A 22959-nucleotide genomic window follows, 5' to 3' on the forward strand; every position below is an offset into this window, starting at 1 on the left:
GAAGCAATACACAGATTAATAAACCAATTAAATTATCTTAAAAGAATAGGAGAGGTAGTTAATTGTAATCAAGTGCTGGCTGGCAGGATCCCAAGTTCCATTAGGAGTCAATGCTCAGCCAAGTGTGGTGGAGCTTCTGATGCTGAACAGGAGCAGCTGAGTACCTGAAGAGTCACGGAGAGATTTCTTCTGGTAAACACAGACATTTGGGAGCATTTATCTTTTCCAGTCAAGGGTTTTTTAAAATTTACAGGGATTTAATCTTCATTGGTTGCATCACTTGTTTTAGTGATGGCACAGAAGTGCATAGCATGTGGCTGCACCGTTTGTCAGCTGTTAGTAGCAGGGAAAACAGGCTCTGAAAAGAGCAGCAAAGCTTACCCCAGTATCCACGTCCCTGCTTAGCCCATTACAATATGAAGGGTTTGGAATAAACCCACTGTTTCATGAGTGACAGCTTTGATGGGAAACTCCTGGTGAGGGGATTTGCTGTCATTTAAGCAGTAGATTGATGTCTCTTGCAATGCTTAAGTGGGATCTTGCAAACAGCACTGCCTGGCTGTGGTACCTACAGTTCCTTTCTTGATGGGGCCTTGCCCATCACTTTCTTGTTTTGAGGTGTTCTGTTTTGGTGCTGGTGGTTATAGGGCAGGAAGTGATTATGAGCCGTGCTAGATGAAGTTTTCCAAGTGAGAAGAGTGCCTGAGGTTCCTTTTTACGATAGCTCAGTGGTCACTGCTGGCTGTGCTGTCTCCATCAGCGATGTCTCCTAGACCCATTTTTCAAATCAGAGGGTTGGCCTGGACAAAAAAAAAATAAAAGAAGCAATTTCTTCAGGATGTGTTTCTCTGCAGTGACCCACTTAACTTCTCTGGAGAGAACTGGGAGAGATGGGGACAGGAGACTCCAGCTTGCTAGCTGTGCCTGGAGCACAGGAACACAAAGCTTTCCAGCCTGGTAGCAAGCAGAAGCAGACAACAATGGGTAAACAGCTGCCTGGGAAGTGCTTGAAAATTGCCCTCTTCTCCAAACAATTTGTCATTATGGACTGGGGAGAATTGCTAAGTGCAACTGCAGTCTGGCTGTGTGGATAGCTGTGGTTCCATAGGGGTGATGGTGATGGGAGAGGGGGTAACCTGTGCCTTGGAGGCAAATCCATAGTGCTGTAGGTAGGCAGTGCTGTGCCCACACCGTGGGTGTCCCTGGGGCCTGGGGGGTTGGGGGGGGGGCTCAGGCAGGGCAGACCCACTGTCTGCCATCAGCTGGAAGGAGGGCAGGGGGATCTCCTTGCCCAGCCCTGATACACACTGCCATTGTCCCTGCTAACAATGGGGGAGATGTGCGAGCGCTGGAGCTGATGACACAAACCCAAGTGCAGGGAGCAGCTGGTTGGCTGCTAAACGGGAGCACTGTGTGTACTGTAGCAACAGCCCCTGTCCATCTACTGCTGCCAGGGTGAGATCCAGGGCCGAGCATCCTTCTCCCACCAGTCCCCAGCCCCAGGGTAAAACTGAGCTCTGTTCTGTGCTAGACCTTCCTGCCCATCCTTAACCCACCTCTTAGAGCCAGGAGCTTTGCAGCTGGCCCGGATCACAGGGGTACCCTGCAGCCCTGCAGGCATCTGCTTCCAGTTGGCTGCTCTTCTCTGGGAGCCTGCATGCTAGGAGTTAACCATCCTGTCCTGATGGTTTCTTCATAAATAAGCAGTGCTCATAAACATTTTCCATTCCTGAAGGCCCAGCAGGTAGGAGGAGAAAATGCAGGGAAGCTATTTCCATTTTCTGTAGCTTGCATTATTCATCTCTTCTGAGACATAGAGCAGAAAGCCTGGCTGAGAATGGAAGGCAGAAGCAGTGCTGTGCTCTGAGAGCCTTTATCTGTTCAGCAGCTTCCTCTTTTCCGGCTAAATTCCCCCATAACAGAGCAGTGTAAAGTAGCTCTGAGCATCAGCTGACTGCCCAGGTCCTGTAATGTCACATAACCTGGCACCATCCTGTGTGTGCTCCCCTCGAATCCCATCTTAATGAGGGATAGTAACTGGGTTCAGCAGGTGTAGCAGGGAAGCTCCCCCCTCTGAAACAGCACATTTTCCCAGTTCAAGCTCTCTGTCCACATCAAATCAGTGATGAAGAGATGTGGCAGCCTTGCAGTGAGTTTGAACACAAGCCCTCCAGCCTCACCCTGCAGGCACCAGCCCCAGATCTGCAAAGTGAGCTAGCAGCTATCTGCCACGCCAGCCAGGTCCATTTGACAGAGACATCCCTCCTTCCCTGAGGATGAATCTCCCTGTAAGCTCAGCACGGAGCAGGTTCGCTCAGTACAGAAAGCAGCTCTGGAAGCCAGCAGCTGTGCGGGAAAAACCCAACCCCTGCCAAGCACCAGCAGGATGCATCACACGCTGCAATGGGAGGCAGCAAGGAGGAGGCGGCTGACGCAGGCAGTGCAGCTCCGCTCCTGCTGAGGCTGGGGAGCAGATGGAGTGAGCATAGAGCTCCATGCCTTCACCAGCCCCCTCTTCCAGGCTCCTGTTATCCTGGCTGGCTTCCACAAGGATTTCTGAGCCTCCTGCAGGAAGATTTTCATAGCTGTAGGCAGGAAAGCTTGAGGCGGTCTGCAAGGAGGGCTGCTGTGCTCTGGCAGGGCAGGAGCACTGCGTGTAGGACAGGGATTGTGCCTGGTAGGTTCCCAGATCCCAGGGGGGTGGGATGGCAGCAGTGGCAGATGAAGCAAGCATCCACTGTGTGCGATCTGATGCTGCCATCAACGCTCGTTGGTAGAGGCCTTCCTTCGAGGAGGTATCACCCAATGTGTGGGGACAGAGGGGTTCTTTTAGGGATCCTTGGTAGTGAGGACAGCCCATAGAGCTGTGGTTATAATTAGAGTTTTACTATTGCATACAAATGTTGGCATTCTGAGTAGATTACTGTTATCTACAGTCAGTATAGCTTACAGTCACACAGAATTTTTAGTAATCAACATGTTGTTAGCTAGAATTGTTATGGATTGGATCAAATTGTTAATTATCAGCTCTCCATACAGTAATCATCATCTCGGGCTCAGAGTTCAGCTAAAAGCCACTGACTCCTCAGGGATGGATGGTGGCATTGGCCCTCACCACTGGGGGATTGCAGCTTTTGCTGCCCAGCAGCAGTTCCCATCCAAGTCCCACCAAGGACTTGCAGCTGCTTCATTTCAGAGACAATATCTCACATGCTGCTCCACAGTGCATGTCACCACATCCCAGCCAGCCAGTGCCACGGGCAAATCTTCCTATAGCAAACCTCCCTGCTAACGCTGGGGCTTTGCATGAGGCATCCCTCCCCTTCACTGGGCTCACAGGGCTGCTCAGAGTGCAGCATCCCCAGCAGTGCTGCAGCAGGAGCCCTGCCCACCCTGTTTCTGTGGCTGTGCTGCACGCAGTGCTGTCCCCTCCACCCCTGCTCTGTACAGTGGTGTCACAAAGCCCAAGGGCTTCTTATCTGGGCCGTGCTCCACATAGCATCCGTGGGGCTCCCAAGGGCTGCTCTGCCTCTCCAGTCAAGGGCAAAGCTTTTCTGCAGCCTCCCTCATCTACTGAAAGCGGCAATGGAAGGGCCTGGGTCATGCAGTAAGCACAAATCCTTCACAGCCCTGTGCTGCCTGGCAGGTGGGCATTTCCATCCTTGAAGCCACAGCTAAATGGATCACAGTCGTTCTCAGATGCCCTCTCTTGCTCTTCCTTCCCGTACCTCTGGCTCTAAAAGCCTTGTGGAGGAGGCCAAGGACCTCTCCTTGGGAGATGATGGCCAGGCCCTCCTGCCTCCCATTCCCAGCAATAACAGTGGGCAGTTACTGGTAGGGAGAGGCTGCGGTGTGGGCAGGCTTTCAGTCAGACACACAGCATTCAGCTATGCAGTGATTCACGAGCAGGAGGGAGAGATTCTCTCTCTCCATGCCTTGGAAAAGGATGAGAGCAGGGGAGAGGTGTTCTTCCTGAGAAGGATGTGCATCCAGCCTTCTCCTGGAAGGGCAATGTGCTGCAGCAGACGTGCTTTGGGGCAAGGCCAGGTTTTAATTGCTGCAGCAGCACCAGACACTCGAGCCATGGTCCTCCTCTGCGCCTCTGCTCCCAGCCTTGTGCCGCAGCTGCTGGGCATATCCTGGTGCTGCAGCAGCAGTACTGCCCCTGATGTACCTCAGCACAGCAGGAGGACTCCCCACTTTCCCCACCAGTTGGATTTCACTGCAGAACTGGGGGCAGTTTGGCTGATCTGAGCTCACAGGAGGGCTGGCTGTGCCTTGTCCCACTGCATCGATCCGTGCCTGCTGGTATCTGCCTGCACTGCTGCTCTCTATTCAGCCGCCTACCTGCCCTGATTGTGCTTGTCTGTCTGTCTGTCACTGCCTGACATTTGCCACTGCACACACTGCCTTTCCCCCTCTCTGTCTGCCTGTCATTAGATTTTCTCATCCCCACCCTCATTTTTCCTTTTGCCCCTGCGTTATATATGACTTGGGGTCTGATTTTTGGGTCTGATTTTCTCTGGTTTATGGATGGCATCCAGACTGCAGTCTGCAGTGAAAGGAGCATCCAGCTGGAGAACCTCTGCAAGGAGCCTTCTGCAAATCACTTATGCAGGATGCTTGCTGCCAGCACTGCCCAAAAACTGCAAAATCATGCTTGTCTCCACAGCACTAGCAACCAGAAATTTAAAGGGAGCTGACATCACTTGCAATGGTACTTGGGCATCAGCTTGTCTCCAAAACTGCCCTTTGAGTGTGTATTCTCTGCTTGCCTATGTTTGCATGACTAGGGGGGAAGTGGAGGAGACAGCTTGTGAAAATGTGGGACTAAATGGAAAAGAACCCACCAGCATGCATGCTGTTACATGCGCTGCCCCACATCACAGCCCTGTCTGGATGCAAGCCCTGGGCTTCTGGGGTTTTTTTTGCACCATGACATCGTAGCAACATGCAGGCAGTGTTTCTGTGAATTTGCATGGCATCAATCTGTTTTCAGTCTTGCTAATGTTGGCTTTCTGTGCCAGTCTGCCATGCCTTTGCTCCCTTGCTCAGCACTGTCAGTCTGTACCACCTCAGCTTGCTCTTATCGTGTTGATGCAATGCACACAGCTGGGTGCAGTCCTTGGCCAGCCTGGGTGTCAGACCCCATTTGGGGCAGCCCACTCAGCGAGCCAGCAGCCCCAGTCTAGATTTTGTGCAATTAGCAAAACTCCCCTGCACAGCCAGTTTGCAAAACCTCAGCACTTGAATGTCACCTGGGATCAGGTTTTGCTGGAGCACAATATGGCTTTCCATATCGTCTTTCACCGAGCCAGCCCTTTTTGCAGAGCCCAGGATGGGAGGAGGTGAGGACCAGGCAGGACCCCTGCATGCCTGTGCTCCTTCCTGGGATGCCTTAGGATCCAAACCTGAGGGTGAGCAGCTCCCTGATGCTTCCATCTCTTTGTCCAAGAGCAGGGAAGATGTCTTTTGTCTGGCTGCCTTCAGGCTTCAAAGACATTTTGCCTGTGCAGAAGCAGCTCTGCTTAGACCCTTCCCATCGTAGTGATGGGAGGCAGAAGGGAACTCTTGGCTTTTGGTTGTGTCCTTTCTGCCACCAACCCTGGGGCTAAACCAGAAGGCTTGTGGCCTGTGGCATCACAGTGCCAGTGTCCCCACTGGTCCTACTACCACCTCCTAAACAAAGGCAAGCATTGGGTTCTCGAGTGAATTGGTGCAAGCAGCACTGGTGAGGACTCTGACTTCTATGCATTTGGGGAAGGGGAATCTCTTCCCCAGCAGAGCCAAGCCCAAGCTCTTCTTCCCACCTCCATGCCACCCTCCTTTCCCAGCAAAACAACCCCACATTGCCACGGAAGGCTGCGGGCTGGCATGCAAAATGCCACGTTCCCATGGCAATGGGGATCCACCACCCCTTCCAGCCTGCACAAAGATGGAGAAGGGTGGCGGGGGTCTGCGGGGGGGGGATGCCAAACAAGACCCCCCACCCATACCCAACCGCGCTGAGGGGCTGCTTCGGGGCTCCAGCACCGCGCAACACTCGGGGCCCTGGGGTCGGGGGGGTGCAGAAGCAAAGCTGCAGGAACAGCCCCCCTCCAAGCACCGCAGGGCTGGGGGCTGAGCCTGCGTGACGCCTCCCGGTCCTGATTTGCTGGGACCGCCCGATCGGCCCTTCCCAAACTGCGGGAGCTCCGCGCCTCCCACACCCCGCCGGGAGCCGCGGGCAGCAGCGGGCGGCAGCGCCGGGAGCATCGAGCAGAGGCGGGCGGCACCGCGCCGCAGGTAGGCAGAGCATCGGGACACCGCGGGGGATGCAGAGCGGAGAGCCGGGGGGAGCCGTCCCCCACCCCGGCCTGGGGGTCCTCGGGTTTGCCGAGGCGATGCTTTGCACCGCGCACCGAGCGGGGAGGGGGTTCTGGAGCTGAGAGGTGGGGAGGTGGCGGTGATGGAGGAAGATGCTCTCGGTTTTTCGCATTGCTGCTCCCTCTCCTTCGTCTCCTCTATTTCCCGATGGTCGGGATTGCGGCGCTGCTCCACGGGCGCGCCCGCGCGCACACGCATCCACCTGCATCCCTGCAAAGGCAGATGCCCGAGCTCTGCTCCTTGCACGGACGCACGCAGACCCCCGCGCAGCCCCTTTTGCTGCCCCTCCTGCACTGGGTCTCGGTGTCTCACACCCTTGATGTCCTCATATGTGCCGTAACCCGGCCGGCGATCCCCTGCTTGGCACGTTGCTGGGCACAGAGGTGCACTGTGGCGTGGCACAGAGCACGGTGCAAAGCTTTGCTCCGCAGGGCTGGATGGAGTCCTTCGGATGCCCGCGTCCTTGTGAGTCCCGTCCCCTCGCACACCCCCTGGGGTCACACAGGAGAGGGTGACACCTGGCTCTGCTCCTGCCGCAGAGTAAAGGGACCAAAGGGCTGGGGGACAAGAAGCTGAGAAAATCAGAGTGCTTTTGTGCATCAATGGGAGGAGGTCACCCTCTTCAAGAGCACATCTTGAACTGATGTGGCTGTGACCTAGGCAGTGTCCCAGGGTGTTCAAGGAGGAGCAGGTCAGAGCTGGGGGACAACAAAGCAAAGGGCAAGAGCCAGCTTGGAGGAATGTGAAGGAGACTCAGTCTCCTCTGTTGTGCCTCTGTATCCTTTTGTAACCTCTTGATTATCAATACCAAAGAGAAGGAAATTTTTTGTGCTTCATCAGGGTTTGAGGTTGTGAAATAGAGACCTTTCACAGCTTCAGAGTGAGTGAATGGTTTTGGTATTTCCTCTTTGAATGTTATATGAAAGACCCAAAAAATGCTGGAAAGAAAAATCCAGCTGGCTGAGGTACAGGCAGTTCCCAGTTCTTCCCTGGATGCTTTGTCAGGTCCAGGCTGGGCTCTGCTCTCCCCTCTGCCAGACTGGGATCCAATGGGTGTTAATTCAGTACCCTTCTTGGATGTCCCCCAGTCCCCTCTAGGAGGACTGACTGCAGAGCATCCTTCAGCCCTGTTCCTGCTCTGCTGCTCCCCCACTCCTTCCCTGTGCTCTGCATGTCTGCGGCTGGATTCCCCATGCAATTGCTTGGCTGGGCTGCAAACTTATAATTGATTCCTCTCGGTTGGATCGGATCATCAGCAGGGCTGGGGTTTGGATGGCACTTCCCCAGCTCCAAGCCCACGCAAACCACAAGCAACCCGCAGAGGGCTGAGTTGCAGGGATAAGGATCCAACAGGACGCCAAAAGCCTTCCACCCAGCAGCCAGACTCAGCCTGTGGAGTCTGGATGCCATCCTTCAGCATCTCAGCTCTGTGTCCAGCTGCCGTGTCCCTCCTTCCTGCTGCTCTTGGCCCCTTTCCCTCACTGCATCGCAATGAGTCATCTCTGCTGAGCTCACCCACTGGGGAGGGGGGGGGGAGGCAGTCTGGATCCCTCACCTGGCACCACGCTGCGCAGGCACCAGGAGCATCCATTCTCCTGCCTGGTCCTTGGGAGGCACCCAGGCCGGCACAGGGTGAGCACTGCATGAGGGTCTGTGTTATGCTTCATGCCTGCTATGGGGGACGCATGCGGGGAAAAGAGCATGGCTGGCATCCCTAAGGATACCAGGATGTAAAGCATCATTGGTACAAGATGCAGCAGCCTCCAGCCCACACTGTGCCTGCCCACGTCAGTGCAGCACAGCTGTGTGCCACAGCACTGCCTGGCTCACCGCATCTCTCCCCCCACCCAGGCTCATCTCTCGCTGGCAGCCACCTCTGGGCAACTCATCTTCGGGAAGATGAACCCCACCGTCAGCATTGCTGTCATCCTGACAGGTAAGGCTCTGCAGGGTCTGACTTGGGGGGCTGCTCAGGTGTCCCCAGTGCTCACATTTCCCCTTTCTGCTTGCCTGTCCCAGTGCTGCAGGCTGCGCACTGCCAGATGATCCGGGACCTGAGCGCCTGCCTGCTGGGCCAGAGCCTGCGTGTGGACTGCCGCTATGAGAACAAGACCAGCAACCCCCTGACCTACGAATTCAGCCTCACCAAGGACAACAGGAAGCACATCATCCAAAGCACCATCAACGTTGCTGAGAATGTCTACAGGAACCGAGCTAACGTCACCGTGCACAAGAACCTGGTGTGCCTCTACCTGCACAGCTTCACCACCAGCGATGAGGGGGTCTATGTGTGCGAGCTGAGGGCCACTAACGACTACACTGGCAATCAGATAAAGAACATCACTGTCATCAAAGGTGAGGGGGCAGCAGGGCCTGGCCTCCAGTTCCTCCTTCCTACCTGCCATGGGCTCTGCAGGGCCAACAAAACAAAACACATCCCACTGTGGGTGTTCCCAAAGCAGGCACAGGCAGGGTTTGGTGTTCCCCAGGGTCTTTGCCCCCAGAATCTCTCCTGTTCCTTGAAGTGAAAGGGGAAATGGGCAGCGGGGCAGGGTGGGGCTGGCTGCATTTGTATGGCAAAGATGAGGTGAGCAGCAGGGTCCCAGCACCCCGTAGCACCTAATCCTAACCTCATCCCTGTGAGATCTCATTTTTTCTCCCTCCTCACTCCCCATCCTCGCAGACAAACTGGAGAAGTGTGCCGGCTTCAGCCTCTTGATCCAGAACACTTCGTGGCTCCTGCTGCTCCTCCTCTCCCTGCCTCTCCTGCAAGCTGTGGACTTCGTGTCCCTGTGAAAGAAAATGACCCCCTGCACCCTCACGGAGCACCCCAGCCAACCCTCCTCCCCTGCCAGAGCGCAGCCCTTGGAAAGAGAAGATTTGGAACACACGAAACCTCTCTCTATGTTATCTCTATATAGCCGTGTATCTAACGCTAACCACCGTCCTGTGCTCAGCCCTGCCATCACGCCCTGCTCTGCTGCATGGTGGCTCTGCTAGGCAGCATCGCTGCTCCCATCGTGCCCTCCCTGCACTCAGGCTGGTGCTGGGGGATCCGTGCTTCTCCCACCCCTTAGCTTTTGGGGTTCTGTTTGGCCTGGGGAAATACAGCTGGATGAGCAGGTAAGGGAGCTGGTGGGAGAGCGTGGGGAGGGGTCCCGGTGCTGTGGCTGCAGCACCAGGTGACCCAGTGACTTCTGTCCATTGCAGCCAAGCTGGAGCCAAGGGGGGACCAGCCCATAGCTGTGACGAGAGCAGTGCTGCCAGCCCCACAGCGAGGCCTGCGGAGCCTCTCTGAGCTAGGCACAGCACCGTGCCCCCAGGGGAGTGAGCCTGCTTGGGGAGGGGGCTCCTCTGCAGCACCCCTCGGTTTTATTTGGGGAACATCTGGGGAACATCTGGGCTCCCCATCCTTCCCCATGGCACGCATCCCTGTTCTCCAACCCCATCGGACCGCTGGGAGGAGCCCGTGTGCCCCCTCCTGCCTCCCGGCTCCCTTTCAGCATCTCCCTGTCTCTGTTTAGGGGTAGAAAAAGGTGGTTAAGGCCATCCTCGGTCAAGCTAAGATGTTTCCCAGTGGTCAGCGAGAGTGGGGAGAGGGACCCCAAGCACAGCCCCAGCCTGTCCCCATGTGCCACGGGACCCCAGGAGACAGTGGACACAGAATGAGCAGAGAGCTCTCCCAGGAAAGGGCACAGGGTAGGAGGAAGTGCTGGCAAGAGCATCAGCTCTGAGAAGCAAACCCCACACTGATCTCCTTGTGCAGCGCCTGACAGCTGAGAGCGATTCCCAGCAGCTGGTCCCCACTCTTTGCTTTTCTCCGGCCACCAAAAGCTTCTCCCACCCCCACTGCCTCCCACCCCAATGCCTGTCCCTGCCCTTTCCTGCCTGCTTGCTTGCTGTCTAGTGCTGCCCAGGCTGTGTGTGGCCAGGGCAGGGCAGAGCCCGGCCGATCGCGCGGACGCGTCTCCAAATCTCATTTTTTGGTGAACATTTGTAGTTGTTTCCACAGCTTGTCGTCAAAGAAATTCTGTTCAAGGAGAAAAAGAAAAAGAGAAAAAAAAAAGAAAAAGAAAAGCCAACCTTACAAAAAGCAACAACAACAACAATGCACCTATCCTCCGGGAGTTTTCCTCTGTCTGCACAATAAAACCTTAGGTTGTGTGTTGGAGCTGTGGCCACCTGTGTGTGCGGCGAGGGGCTGCGGGGGGGGGGCACGGTTTGCCCTGCTGGGGGGTGACCCCCTCCTGCACCCATCTACGCCTCCATTCCATACCAGAGAACCCTTCTTCTCAGCTCATTGTGAGCTCAGGGTTGGGGCAACCTGTGGCATGGGGAGAGGGGCAGAGTGGGGTAGGTACCAGCGGCTATCCCTGGGTACATGGGCAAGGGATCCCTTGGCACCCCATCTCCATCCTTCCCTGCCTGCAGCGTGAAGGCAGCCCTGGCATCCTGCGAGCAGGGAGCGTATTGGGAGTGGGGTTGGGCACACAGCGCATCCCAGAGCCACGGGATGCGCACCACGGGGTGCACTCACCCCTATTGGTGACCCCATAGAAGTCTCTGGGAGTCACACCCAGGCACAGACGCGTGGCCCTCCCTGTTTTGGGGTTGGAGCTGGGCAGCAGGGAGGAAGATGCCACCATAATTGCATCCCGCCTAATTATCATCAGCAGGTGCTGGCTGAGTCACTGCCACCGCGGTGCCGGCTCACTGGGGTGGGTCAGGCGTCTGGGAGAGGTGCCCAGGGTTGTGCCATGATGTCCCCCTGTGTCACCGTGGGGCCATAGGGGTGGGTGCACCTGGCCCCCACCCACCGTGTTCTTCTCCCTGTGATTTTTCCCAGGACACAAAACCCAGACCATCTCCCCTCTCCCCACTTACTCCTTCTCCATCCTTTCCCTCCTGGTCCCCCATCTCCATCCCTCTGCCCACATTCACCCTTTACCATCCCTACAACCCCCCGTGCCCCCTTAGCCCTCACCACCTTACCATAGGCCACCTTGGGCTCACGTCCCCTTTAAGCCTCCCCGAAGCTGGAATGCGAGAGGAGCATTTCGGCGCCCTGCGAGGTCAGATAAAGACGCTATATTTATCTAGCTGGTAACCTGAGCCCTGAATTTCTGCCGTGTGGTTTTGACGCGGCCCCGCAACCCTCCGGCACGGCCCCTCCGGACCATTCTCAACCAAACCCCGGGGTGATCAGACCCTGCCACCAACTCCCCCCCACGCCTCTGCTCTGCTTCAGCCCCAGGAAGCACCCCGAGGAGGGAGGACCGACACGAGGCAGCCCCATGAGCCACCGCTCACCCCACACCGTGCCAACCTTGAGCCCCTGAGTGCGCACCCACTGGTGAGTGCAGGGAGCACAGGGGGATGCCGGCGCTAGGGAGGGGGCTGTGGGATGCCAGTGGGACCCTTAACTGCCCTGTTTTCCCTTTGTTTGGGGTGAACCCATGGGCAAGATGTTTTTCTGTTTCCATAGAGGGTGTTAACACAGGACAGCCCAGCACCATGCCCAACGCCTGGCCCCTGGGTGGGCAAAGCCATGTCCTGCGCACTTCCCCCCAGGCTCCCTGTTTTTTTCCACCTGCAGACTTCAAAGCAATAACTTTGGGGCCTCCATCAGGGTTCCTCTGTGGGTTTGGGATTTTGCTGCCTAGGGGTGGCCCTGGAACAGTGAGCAGCCAGGTGGGGATGTGTCAGCACGGTGACGCCTGGCCAGCACACGTGCACTGAGTTGGGAGCGTTCTCAGGCTGTGACTGCGTGGGGAAAGCTCCCCCACATCAGCTCCCTCCCAGCACCCTCGGCCCTAAACCAGATTGGAGCAGGCAGGGTGCTCCACGCGGGATTCCCCCCCATTGCCTCCTCTGTGGCAGCATGCTGGGAGCTCTGCAGTAACCTCCAGGCTGGGACATTGCGTCTCAGGGCACAGGCACAAGGCTCACAGCCTGCGTAAGTGAGAAGCAGCTGAGCCATAACACCTCGGCCAGAGCCAGGGCTGTGTAAGCTGAGCTTACCCTGAGGCTCCGCAGCCACCGAGGGGGAAAGCTGCCACCGGGGCCACCAGTGCGAGGCCTCCAGCAGAATGTCAGCCTCCTCAATGCCTAGGAGAGCCATGGGGATTCCATTGGGGATGCTGGTTGGAGCAGGATGTGCTCCCCAACATGAGCATCCCCGTGGTGCTCAGACCGCTGGGTCCCCTTGGTGCTCATGGCCACGTGGCCACAGACCGGACATTCCCGTGCCTCAGTTTCCCCAGGGAGGATGATGAGGGCGCAGGAGGCCTGACTCAGCCATGCAAGCCCCGGGGCTTTGCTATGCATCAGGAAAGCTCAGCATTATTATTGGGCAGGGAGGGGCCAGGCAGGTCAGGAAGCGATGGGAGGAACCGGGGTTTTCTCACACCCCCTCAGCTGCTCGGGTTCATGGCACGCTCTGCTCTCCCGCAGCCCTGGGGTCCACAGCGATGTGACATGGGGACAGCACGGTGCAGATCATCCTAGCAGCCACAGCAGCCCTACATGGTAAGACCTCTCCTCCCATGATACCAGTGGGTTCACCACTGTGTCCGGGGTGAGTTCCCCTTCTGAGCCCCACATCCCCGCACATCAGCTCCCCACATCCCCAGGGCAGACAGTGTCCTGTAGGGACTAATCCCATGAACTGAAAGCCCCTGTTGGAGCCACAGATCTCCAGCACCCTCATCCTAGTGCCCATGGGAGTGCTGGTCCTTGGCTGGGTCCCACATCCTCCAGCAAAACCCCACAGTGTGCATTGGATCCTGGCTGGTGGGGCAGCTCTCCATTGGCACCCTCTGAGCTGGTGCTGGCACGGATGTGCTGATGAGAGCCGGGTGTTGGTGGTGTGTTTGCCTGCAAGGGGATTATTCACCCCTTGGCCTCAGTTCCCAAACAGGTCTGTGCGCTCTGGCTTGCTCTCGCTTGTAAATAGTTTCCTCTTGCTGCTCCCTCAGCAATAGCAGCTGGGACACAGCCCAGGGCTGAGGAGGGAGGATCCCATGGTGATTGCACTCAGTGACCGTCCCCAGGCCCAACTCTGCCCTGCATGGCAAAGTCAGAGCCAGGCTCCATCCCATCACCTCCACACTGCCTTGGAGTGGGGCCAATGCCCGCCCCAGCGGGGCTGGGAAAAACCTCTGAGCTGGGGTCATCTCCTGGGTGACAGGGGACTCTCAGAGCCACACGAGCCACTGTCCAGCCAGGGAAGGGACACGAGGCAGCACAGCTCTGGGACAGGTAGGGGACCTGCTGTCAGCACAGAAGAGAGCTGTCTTCCCTGTTTTCTTGAAGCTGGGGAGGTTTCTTGCTGTTCTGTCTTTGACTCTGTGCTTGTTCTTCATTTGTTTTGCGTGCCTCCATCCCTCTCCTGTCCCATGCATGGCTCTCCATGTGGCAGAAGCCACCACTCCCCATGGGACCCAGTGCTTGGCTGTCGCCCTGCCCTGCAGGCTGTCTGTGCCTGGAGACAGGGACACGGTGGCCACCTCCATTGCTGAATTATTGATGGCAGGCAGGCAGGGTACTGGTGTGGCAGGGAGACAGGCGGCGTGCTGCAAGAGGGTGACCCCTGGCTGTCCCCACTGTCCCCAGTGCCCCCTGATGGGTGGTGGCTGTACCTTGGTCCCAGGCACCATGCAGGGAGGAGGGATGGATGATGAGGACTCCTGTGCTAACAGCTGGGGGACAGCATGGCAGCAGTGCTGAGGCAGAGGCATCGGCTGACCACAGGTGCCCATTGCTATGCCCAGTGCAGCCCTACTCCAGTGCCCAAAGGCACACAGGTGGCACCGCTGGTGTCTCCCTGCTGCCCCAAGGAGGGCCAGTAGGCACTCTGTCCCCTGTGTCTCTGCAACCTCCTGCTCACCCCACAGGGTCTCCAGGTAGGGGTCCTGGGGTGGGTGCTGTCTGATGTCGGCTGTAGTCCAAGCAGCTGAGCCCAGGCCTTTCTCTTGCAGCCGATGCCTCCAGCCGAGCCCGCTGAGCCCCAGCCTCCAGCATGTCCCAGCTCTCCTCCACACTGAAACGGTACGTTGACTCGTCCCGCTATGCCGAGAACACCTACAGCAAGATGCCCAGCGGCTACAGCTCCTACACCTCCTACGGCTCCACCTACGCCTATGCAGACAGAGACAAAATCGGCTTCAAATCCAGCTACCTGCCCTCCCCTCGGTACCACCACAGCAGACTGTCCCCGACCAGCGGCTATGACAGCGGCCGCCTGCCCCTGTACCCCGACTCCAGCATCCGCCTGAGCCCCGCTTACATCCGCACACAGCCGCTGGGCGGGGGGCTGAGCGGGGGCTCGTGCTACTCCTTCACCGGGACCCCTGGCAGCCCCTCTGGCTACGTGTCCACCTCCACACTTGTCAGCCGTCGCAGAGCCATCAGCCACTCGGACCTGGCGCAGGAGTTTTCGGGGCTGCACACGTCCGATAGCGCCTACGCATCCAGCCCCAGTGCTCTGTACCAGGCCGCCACGCACTCTGACTACGTCCGCGATTACCTGGAGAAGAGCAGCCACTGCAGCCTGCCCTCCAGCCCCTCCAGCAGCCAGCTCTGTGAAAGGGATGATGGTTATGGCAGCACGCATGGCCCCGACCCCATGGTATGTGGCACGCGGTGGGATGGCGACACGATGATGCTGGTAGGGTGCGTGGTCCGAGTGGGCTTCTGGGGGGAGACTGCGTGGGATCAGTGTGGTGCAGGGATGGTGCCATGCAGGGATGCTGCTGGAGTCAGTCTGTCAATGAGTGCAAACCCAGTGGGTGCACATGGGAATGCTTCTCTGCAGTGCTGGCTGAGCCGTGCTGCAGCACGCACGGTGGCATGGCATAAGGCATGGCAGCACAGCGTCACACGTGGTGGCACAGCATCACGCCTGGTGACAGGCACTCGGGGCTCCAATAGGCACTGTGCCATCCCCAGAGCTATGGCCCAGGGCATGTGCAGCTATTGTGCACTCAGCCCAGCTCTGGTGTGCACAGCAGCGCTGGTAACTTTCCATTTGGGTCCCCTTCCAAGATCCCGTTGGCTCTGCCCATGCTGTCTCTCACTCTCAGTCCACACCATGGTGGAGGTCGGTCCCCCCCAGCGCAGGGCCTGACCCCCAGCTCCGTCCTGATGCTGTACAACCAGCAGGGAGGATAAGGGCTGGGGTTGTCACTTGTGCATTCCCAAGAGCAGGACGAGAGGCTCTCTTCCTTCAAGCCCCACATCCCCCCTATGCCCACACACCTGGGAGAAGTGCCGTGGGAGCATTCTGGAGGTGCTGTGGGACAGCAGGCAAGCAGGGAGCTGGATCACTGACACCAGCTGAGGTTTCCTTGGCCTTTAATGTGCACACCTGCTATTTTCCATTCCTATGCATTTTTCCCCCCATTCCCAAGCAGGGAGGTGAACGTACCGATCGTAAAACAAACTGCAGGTGCCTGCGGTCACGTCAGGTGCCGGAAACATGTGCACCCCCTGCTACCATTGGTTCTGCCCCATTACACAGCCTCAGGGGCAGCATCGCAGCCGGGGCAAAGACGGGGCTGTCCCCACACCTGCTCCCATCCCCTCACCCAGCGCCTTGGCACCACATGGAATGGAGGAGCCTCGCACCTCCATTTGTCATCCTGTGGGGCGCAGGGAGGTTTGTGCAGCTGCAGTGAGCAGAGAATTCATGGTGCCAGGAAAGGAAGGAGCAGGGCTGTGCCACCCCATTAACCGCCTTGTGGGGACATAGGGTCAGGAGGCCAAAGCCAGCCACAGAATCACCGGCAGCTCTGCACAGCCCCATCCTGAGCAGCTGATGGCTCTGGCTCTCGGCCAGTCCTGCCATTGCAGTGCCAGCTCATGGCAGAAGGTCACTGCTGCCAAGGGGACAACTAGGACAGGTTGCCGGCTCCTTCACTTTCTGTCTGCAGCCTTGCCCCAGGAGCCTGCATCCTTCTCCAGCTATAGGAGCAACCAAAGTCACTGAGGAATGAGGTTGATCGTGAGATGGGGCCCCTTCTGCCATCCAGCATCCTAAGGAGTGCTGTACCAGCACCCACAGAGCACAGCAGGCTCAGTCCTGACCCCAACCCCACGTGCTGTGCTGCAGGGCAGGGTGCTGTGCCTCAGCCCTAGGGTGCAGCCGTGCCCCACGTGAGTGGGATCATATTGTGGGGCACACACTGATCCCAGCGGGGTGTGCACCCCCGTGTGCACACCATGTCCCCGTGTGTGTACAGTATACACAGCACAGGCTGTGTATATATATATACATGAGTGCAGATTACGACAGGGCTCCTCTTGTGATGCAAAAAGCGCTGGCCCTGCAGATGAATAACGCTGCAAGATGCCTCCTCAGATATTTTTGCTGGTGCCAAAAATAGTCTCCTTCCCTGCTCCCACCCCCCTCCATCCCCATCATCCCCTCCAGTGGCTGTGCACCGCGGGCAGGGCAGGCTGCAGCTGCACCACAAGGGGTCCAAACAGCACCGCTGATGCGGGCTGGGGGAATGCTGGGGGCTGGCAGGGGGCAAAGCAGCCTCACTCCATGCCCGCTACATGACAGCCCGTGGAAATTTCCCTGTGCAGGTGGCCAGGACACCTGGGCATGGATGGTCAGAGGGGGGAAGCGGAGGGACGCAGGATGGGGAAGCAGGACGGGGACGCAGTTTGGGGATGCAGGTTGAGGATGCAGGACAGAGAGCTGGGCTCGCTGCCAGGCTCCTCACCTGCCCTTGCTGCAGGGGCAGAGCTGGATCTCTGCCTGCTCGGTGCCTCAGTTTCTCCAGTGCTCGGAGGGGAGTGACTGGGGGGGGTCCCTGCTCCATGCTTTGGCGAAACAAGTCTGAGAAATACCCTCTGAGCCCAGTGCTAATGCAACCCCCTCCCCCTCTGCCCTGCAAAGGGGTGCAGCTCCCTGCCTGCCTCTCTCCCCGCACTCTCTCCCTAACACTGTCCCGTGAGCTCCGCATCCCATTCGGATACCCTACAGCCCCATTCCATGGCTTGGGGGCAACTTTCCATCCTCTGGGAGCCCCGGGGAAGGAAGGGGCCGTGCCGGTAGTGCTCCCCACATTATGCCGTGGCGAGACGGAGCCCGGGAGCTCGGTGGACATCGCACGCGTCCTCCCCGAGGTGCTGCGCCCCCCAGCTCGGCAGTGGCTGCGGGCACGGCCGCCCCTCGCGGGCCCCCCTGGCTCAGGGCTGCCTGTACCACGCGGTGCGGCGGGGGCCGGCCGTCACGGAGCCCTGCTGCTGCCTCTCCACCCATTTGATGTCAGAGCTGCTCAGGTGCCGTCAGCCCCAAAGAGCCGGCATCGGCTCCGGCACCGCAACCGCCCGGCCACGGCGGTGCTCCGGCCCGGCCTGACCCCATACCCTTGCCCTCGGCCGGCCCGAGGAGAGGGGACCCTCCTGCCCACCCCCCCTCGGCCCCTCGCCATCTCGCTTTGCTCGCGGGGGGCACCATGCGGGACTCGTACACGGTGACGCTGCCCGAGGAGCCCCCTGCGCTCCCCGACCTTCACAAGGAGTTGCGGCCCCGCACCTCCATGCCGGGCTCCCTGCTGGTTTCCACTTTCGTCGGGCTCGTCCTCAACAAGACCAAGGTACGAGCAGCCCGGAGGATGGGGGCCGAAGAGGGGACCATGGGGAGGGGGAATCCGCTGTGTGCTTTGGGGAGCGCGGGGCTCCCCGCTGCCCCTCGCGGTGCACATTGCTGCACGATGGGGTGCGTGGTGCTGGGTGCCCATCGATGCCACCGGCGCCTGGGGGACGGCACCTCCCAAGCAGGGAGCAGAAAGGGAGGTGAAAGCACGTGGCTGTGCACCAGGGTCCCTTGGCCAGCGCTGCCTCGGCCGTGACCTTGGCCCCATCCCATGCCCCCGTGGCAAGGAGGAGGCGGTGGCCGTACGGCGTGGTGGTGGCGTCACCGGGACAAGAGGGAACAGTATCTGGAGCGGGGACCCTCAAGGCGGGCACAGCAGGGCCGTGGAGGTCAGGGTCTGGGCACTTAGCTAAGTTGGGTTTCTCACCAGCGCTTTGCTGGTACGCGGGTGGAGCAGGGCGGCCCGCATCCTGTCCCCATCCCCTCGCCTTGTCCCCTGTCCCCCTCCCGCAGTGCAGCCTCAGGGACTCCCCAGCCACCGCCGCTGCCGCGTGAGCCAGCTCTGCTCCGCCGCCTGTGAGCCGCGCCGTGTCCTAGATAAAGCCCCGGCCGGGCGAGGGGGATTAGCTGGAGTTGAGTCACCCAGGGAAGGGAAAACGTGGGGGGGAAATACGACCTTGGTGTAGCCACGGCTATGGCACGGGGGTTCTTGTGCATCCCTGCCCCATGGAAAGGGGCGGGGGCTGTGGGGCTATTGGGCCAGCTCCCTGCTACAGGCACTGACCCGCATGCAGAGCGCCCGAGCTGCCCGGCAGTGCCACGTGTGCCCGGCACGGGGCACCTGGGTGCCCACCGGTGCTGTGCCCCTGCGGCGGGTGATGCCTGCACCATCGCTATGGCACACGTGTAACTGTATCTGGGTTATTTTGGGCTGCTGTCAGGGCTGGGTGCTCAGCACCTCCCACACGCGCACCAGCTGCTGCTATTTTGGAGCTGACGGCCCCCTCCTCTCCTCCTCCTCCCCCTCCTCACGCCTGGGGGAGGACCGGGAGCTGCGGCCGTGATGGGTGCAGGTCGGGGAGGCTCACCCTGTCACCGCCCTCTCTGGACTTTATCCCACAAAGCAGCCGTGCCGTGAAGGGTGGCACATTGCACCAGGTGGGGTGTCCTGGAGGGATGGGCAGCAGTGGGACACCCGCTTCAGCCATAGGGCAGGCATTGAGCACAGCCACCCACAGCTTCCCAGGGCGTGGAGTTGGCAGGGGGAGGCAGGGGGTGGCCAGCCTGGCCCGCAGGGCATAGGGCAGCAAGAAGGACTTTGAGCCCTGGGAGTCATCCCAGGCCAGGCACCGGGGTGAGCAATGGGTCCTCAGGCTTCTCCTACACGTGGCAGTGCCAAGGGAGCCCGCAATGCCCCTGCGTGGCCATGTGGGACTGCCCCACAGGGGTGCCAGTGGCTCCACAGGTTACTCACAGGCAGCCTGTCTCAGCCTTTCTCCTCTCTGCAGAGCTCCAAGGTGGTGCAGGGGCTGACTGGACTTCGGAACCTCGGCAATACGGTGAGTGCTTGTCCTCATCTGTGGGCACAGCCCCAGCCCCACACGCTGCCATTCTGTGGGCACATTAGGGACCCTGGCATCCACGCTCCCAGGGGTGGACAAATGCCTTCCCTGCTCCATCCCCATCCCCTGCCCGCCCGCCCCAAGGTGCCCCCCTGCCACCACCCGCCTCCCTCCCTCCGCCTTACGTTGCCATGGTTTTCTGCCTCCCCCAGTGCTTCATGAACTCCATCCTGCAGTGCCTGAGTAACACCAAGGAGCTGCGGGATTACTGCCTGCAGAACCAGTACCTGCGGGACCTCAACAACAACAGCCGCATGCGCACCGCGCTCATGTCAGGTATCCGAGGGGGGGGACAGGATGAGGACAGCTATGGGGCACGTCCGCCCCTCCCCATATTGCTGAGCTTCCTCTCTGCACGCAGAGTTTGCAAAGCTGATCCAGCTGCTCTGGACCTCATCCCCCAACGACAGCGTGAGCCCCTCCGAGTTCAAGACGCAGATCCAGAGATACGCCCCACGCTTTGTTGGATACAAGTAGGGACTGGCGGTGTGGGGCTGGCGGTGTGGGGCTGGCGGTGTGGGGCTGGCGGTGGGTGCAGGGCCCCGGGGGTCTCTCACAGCCGTGCCCCTTTGCCTTGCAGCCAGCAGGATGCACAGGAGTTCCTGCGCTTCCTCCTGGATGGGCTGCACAGCGAGGTGAACCGCGTGCTGGTGCGGCCGCGGGCCAATGCTGACACCCTGGACCACCTCCCGTAAGCGTGGGGTGGGCAGTGGGGTGGGGGCTGGATGCCCGTGGGATCCAGCATGGCTCAGCAGCTCTGTTCCCCTGTGTTGCAGTGATGATGAGAAGAGCCGCCAGATGTGGCGGAGGTACCAGGAGCGGGAGGACAGCCGTGTTAGTGGTGAGCATACAGGCAGGGGTGGGGGCAGGCAGGGGGCTGGGGCCTGAAGGATCACCCTTCTCCATCCTCTCGCCTCCAGATCTCTTCGTTGGGCAGCTGAAGAGCTCGCTGACCTGCAGTGAGTGCGGCTACTGTTCCACAGCCTTTGACCCCTTCTGGGACCTTTCCCTGCCCATCCCCAAGGTGAGGTGTCCCCACTCTTCCCTGTCCCCCTGCCCCACACAGTGTGTCCCATAAACTGTGCTCCTGACTGTGCCTTCCTCCCACAGAAAGGCTACGGGGAAGTCACCCTGATGGACTGCCTGCGGCTCTTCACCAAAGAGGACATTCTGGATGGGGATGAGAAACCGGTATGGGACGTGGGATGGGGGCACAGGGAGTTGCATGGGTGCAGGATGGGTCCTCACTGTACTGCTCACTGCCTGCAGACGTGTTGTCGCTGCAAAGCCAGGACGCGGTGCACGAAGAAATTCAGCATCCAGAAGTTCCCCAAGATCCTGGTGCTCCGTATCCTTTGTACTGATAAATGGGGTTGGTGGGGCTGGTGCGGGGTGGCAGCTCTTAGCAGGCTTCCCTTTGCTCCCCATCTCCTTGACGTGCCCCAACTTCAGACCTGAAACGCTTCTCAGAGGCCAGGATACGAGCCAGCAAGCTCACCACCTTCGTCAACTTCCCACTGAAGGACCTGGACCTGAGGGAGTTCGCCTCACAGAGCTGCAGTAAGTGCATGGGCTGGGGGGGCAGAGCTCAGAGCTCACATGTGGGTACCACTGATCCTCACCCTGTCCCCCCAGACCACGCCGTTTACAACCTCTACGCCGTCTCCAACCACTCGGGCACCACCATGGGAGGACACTACACTGCCTACTGCAAGAGCCCCATCTCCAGCGAGTGGCACAGCTTCAATGATTCCCGGTGAGGCTGCGTGGGTGGCACGGGGAGGGGGACCTCATGTGGGCACCCCATGGCTCATAGTGCATCTCCCCACGTCTCTGCAGCGTCACCCCGATGTCCTCCAGCCACGTACGCAGCAGCGATGCCTACCTGCTCTTCTACGAGCTGGCCAGCCCATCCTCACGCATGTAGCCGGCCCCTGGGCACCCCTCAGAGCCTCCTACCTGGATTTTGGCACCCCAAGAACAGTAGAAAGCCCCGAGATGAGGGCAGAAACCAGGTAGCCCCGGTGCCTCCAGGCCTCTGGTGTTTGCTTTTTACCCTGGGGTAGGTTTTTCTTTTTTCTTTCTGATGTGTAATAAAAATACTGAGCAAGGGGCCTGGGGCTGCCTGCTCCCACCAAGGACCTTGGGGACACCTGGAGTTGGGTTCCCTTCTGGCATCTTCGTACCCCTCTGCCATCTCCGAGGATCCACATGCCTCCTCCCAGCTCCTCCAAACCTCCTGATGAAGGATTACAGCTCTTTGGTCACCTCCATCTGCTTTCTGATCGGCCCAGGACTCACGGCCGGGAGGGAGGACGATGATTCATGGAGTTTCTATTTATCACAGACTTCTCTCAGCCCGGAGCATCCTTCCTGGCTGCCCAGGGACTCACGCCGGGGGGGCTGACCCACCTCCTTATACGACGGTGCCTTAAACCATTTCGGGGCGTGGGAGGCCCTTGGGGTGCACAGGGATGTCCGTCCTACAGGGGGGGTGAGGAGGGGTGGGGGGGTGGGCAGCACCTTTCCAGTACTGGGGCTTTCTTCCCCTCTTCACCAAGAGCCCCATGGGGTGCCTAGAGATGCTCACCTAGCCCCACTGCTCCATCCTGCAGCTAGCAAACGCCAGTGGCCTTTTTAGCCTTTTCTCTAATTTATTCTCCTCCCCATCCCGCCCTGCCTGAGGTGCAATGGGGGGGGACACGTAACTGACCCAGCACAACCCCAGCCCCAGTCCAATCCAGCACCCATCCTGCTTTGGGCATGGGCTGAGCCCCCCTGCCCCGAACACATCCCCTAGGGGCATCCCGGCAGGGCTGGGGGGCAAAGGTGGGTCCCGGGCTGGGGCAGTGCTACAGCTCGGCAGGTGGCTTGTTTACTGTGTAAGCAAGATGGGCAGGATGTGTCTCGTACAAGGGAGACTCGTGTAGGAATAAATTTTAGCTGGAACAGAGCGCTGTGTGTGTGTGTGCTTGGCTCAGGGCTCCAGCAGAGGGAGGGAAACTGAGTCAGGATTCAGTCTAGAAGGAACCGTGACACAGGGCTTGCCTGCAGCAAGTGGATGTGGTTGTGGTGTGTCCATGGGGCACAGGGAGCCTCTCCTCCTCCTACTGTGCCCATGCTCTGCCCCCAAAGCCCTGAACAAAAGCCTCTTTCTGCCCAGCTCAGGCACAGTCCTGTGGCATTAAAAGGCAGCAGGAACGCAGGCAGCAGCGCACAGACATCAGCAAGGGGGGGACAAGAGGGAAGGAGGGGTGCACACCCAACACAGCCCCTCCAGGGCTGCCCTGCTCCCACCAGCACCTGGAAAGCCATCTCCCCAGCCTCTGGGGCAATCTTCCAGCTCTGGTGCGAGCACACTTT

General features: G+C 59.2%; 2 protein-coding genes across 4 annotated transcripts; both read left to right on the forward strand.

Moving 5' to 3' along the window:
- The first annotated feature begins 6153 nt into the window (after positions 1 to 6153).
- On the forward strand, positions 6154 to 10537 carry THY1 (Thy-1 cell surface antigen). The gene is made up of 4 exons (XM_048968522.1): positions 6154 to 6285; positions 8218 to 8302; positions 8386 to 8721; positions 9050 to 10537. The coding sequence occupies exons 2-4, from the start codon at positions 8266 to 8268 to the stop codon at positions 9160 to 9162; spliced, it is 486 nt and encodes a 161-aa protein (XP_048824479.1). The 5' UTR covers positions 6154 to 6285; positions 8218 to 8265; the 3' UTR covers positions 9163 to 10537.
- Positions 10538 to 11488: 951 nt separating this feature from the next.
- On the forward strand, positions 11489 to 22093 carry USP2 (ubiquitin specific peptidase 2). 3 transcript variants are annotated; one of them, XM_048968498.1, is made up of 14 exons: positions 11489 to 11719; positions 12820 to 12894; positions 14346 to 14995; positions 19483 to 19533; positions 19749 to 19872; positions 19958 to 20069; positions 20177 to 20287; positions 20373 to 20437; positions 20517 to 20620; positions 20707 to 20787; positions 20866 to 20944; positions 21049 to 21156; positions 21232 to 21352; positions 21436 to 22093. In XM_048968498.1, the coding sequence occupies exons 3-14, from the start codon at positions 14387 to 14389 to the stop codon at positions 21521 to 21523; spliced, it is 1653 nt and encodes a 550-aa protein (XP_048824455.1). In that variant the 5' UTR covers positions 11489 to 11719; positions 12820 to 12894; positions 14346 to 14386; the 3' UTR covers positions 21524 to 22093. The 3 variants fall into 3 exon arrangements, with proteins under 3 accessions (XP_048824455.1, XP_048824456.1, XP_048824457.1); XM_048968499.1 differs by lacking the exon at positions 12820 to 12894; XM_048968500.1 differs by lacking the exons at positions 11489 to 11719; positions 12820 to 12894; positions 14346 to 14995 and adding an exon at positions 15045 to 17975.
- The last annotated feature ends 866 nt before the right edge of the window (positions 22094 to 22959 follow it).

Source organism: Lagopus muta, chromosome 22 (assembly GCF_023343835.1).
Source record: "Lagopus muta isolate bLagMut1 chromosome 22, bLagMut1 primary, whole genome shotgun sequence".
NCBI classification, from domain to species: Eukaryota; Metazoa; Chordata; class Aves; order Galliformes; family Phasianidae; genus Lagopus; species Lagopus muta.

What these genes read in the sequence shown, in the direction of transcription:
- USP2 (XM_048968498.1), top strand. Translation starts at nt 14,387, where the DNA reads ATGTCCCAGCTCTCCTCCACACTGAAACGGTACGTTGACTCGTCCCGC. An exon ending in CGCATGGCCCCGACCCCATG is followed by an intron (nt 14,996 to 19,482) that starts GTATGTGGCACG and finishes TCCTCTCTGCAG; the next exon opens with AGCTCCAAGGTGGTGCAGGG. An exon ending in TTCGGAACCTCGGCAATACG is followed by an intron (nt 19,534 to 19,748) that starts GTGAGTGCTTGT and finishes TGCCTCCCCCAG; the next exon opens with TGCTTCATGAACTCCATCCT.
- THY1 (XM_048968522.1), top strand. Translation starts at nt 8,266, where the DNA reads ATGAACCCCACCGTCAGCATTGCTGTCATCCTGACAG. An exon ending in CATTGCTGTCATCCTGACAG is followed by an intron (nt 8,303 to 8,385) that starts GTAAGGCTCTGC and finishes TGCCTGTCCCAG; the next exon opens with TGCTGCAGGCTGCGCACTGC. An exon ending in GAACATCACTGTCATCAAAG is followed by an intron (nt 8,722 to 9,049) that starts GTGAGGGGGCAG and finishes CCATCCTCGCAG; the next exon opens with ACAAACTGGAGAAGTGTGCC.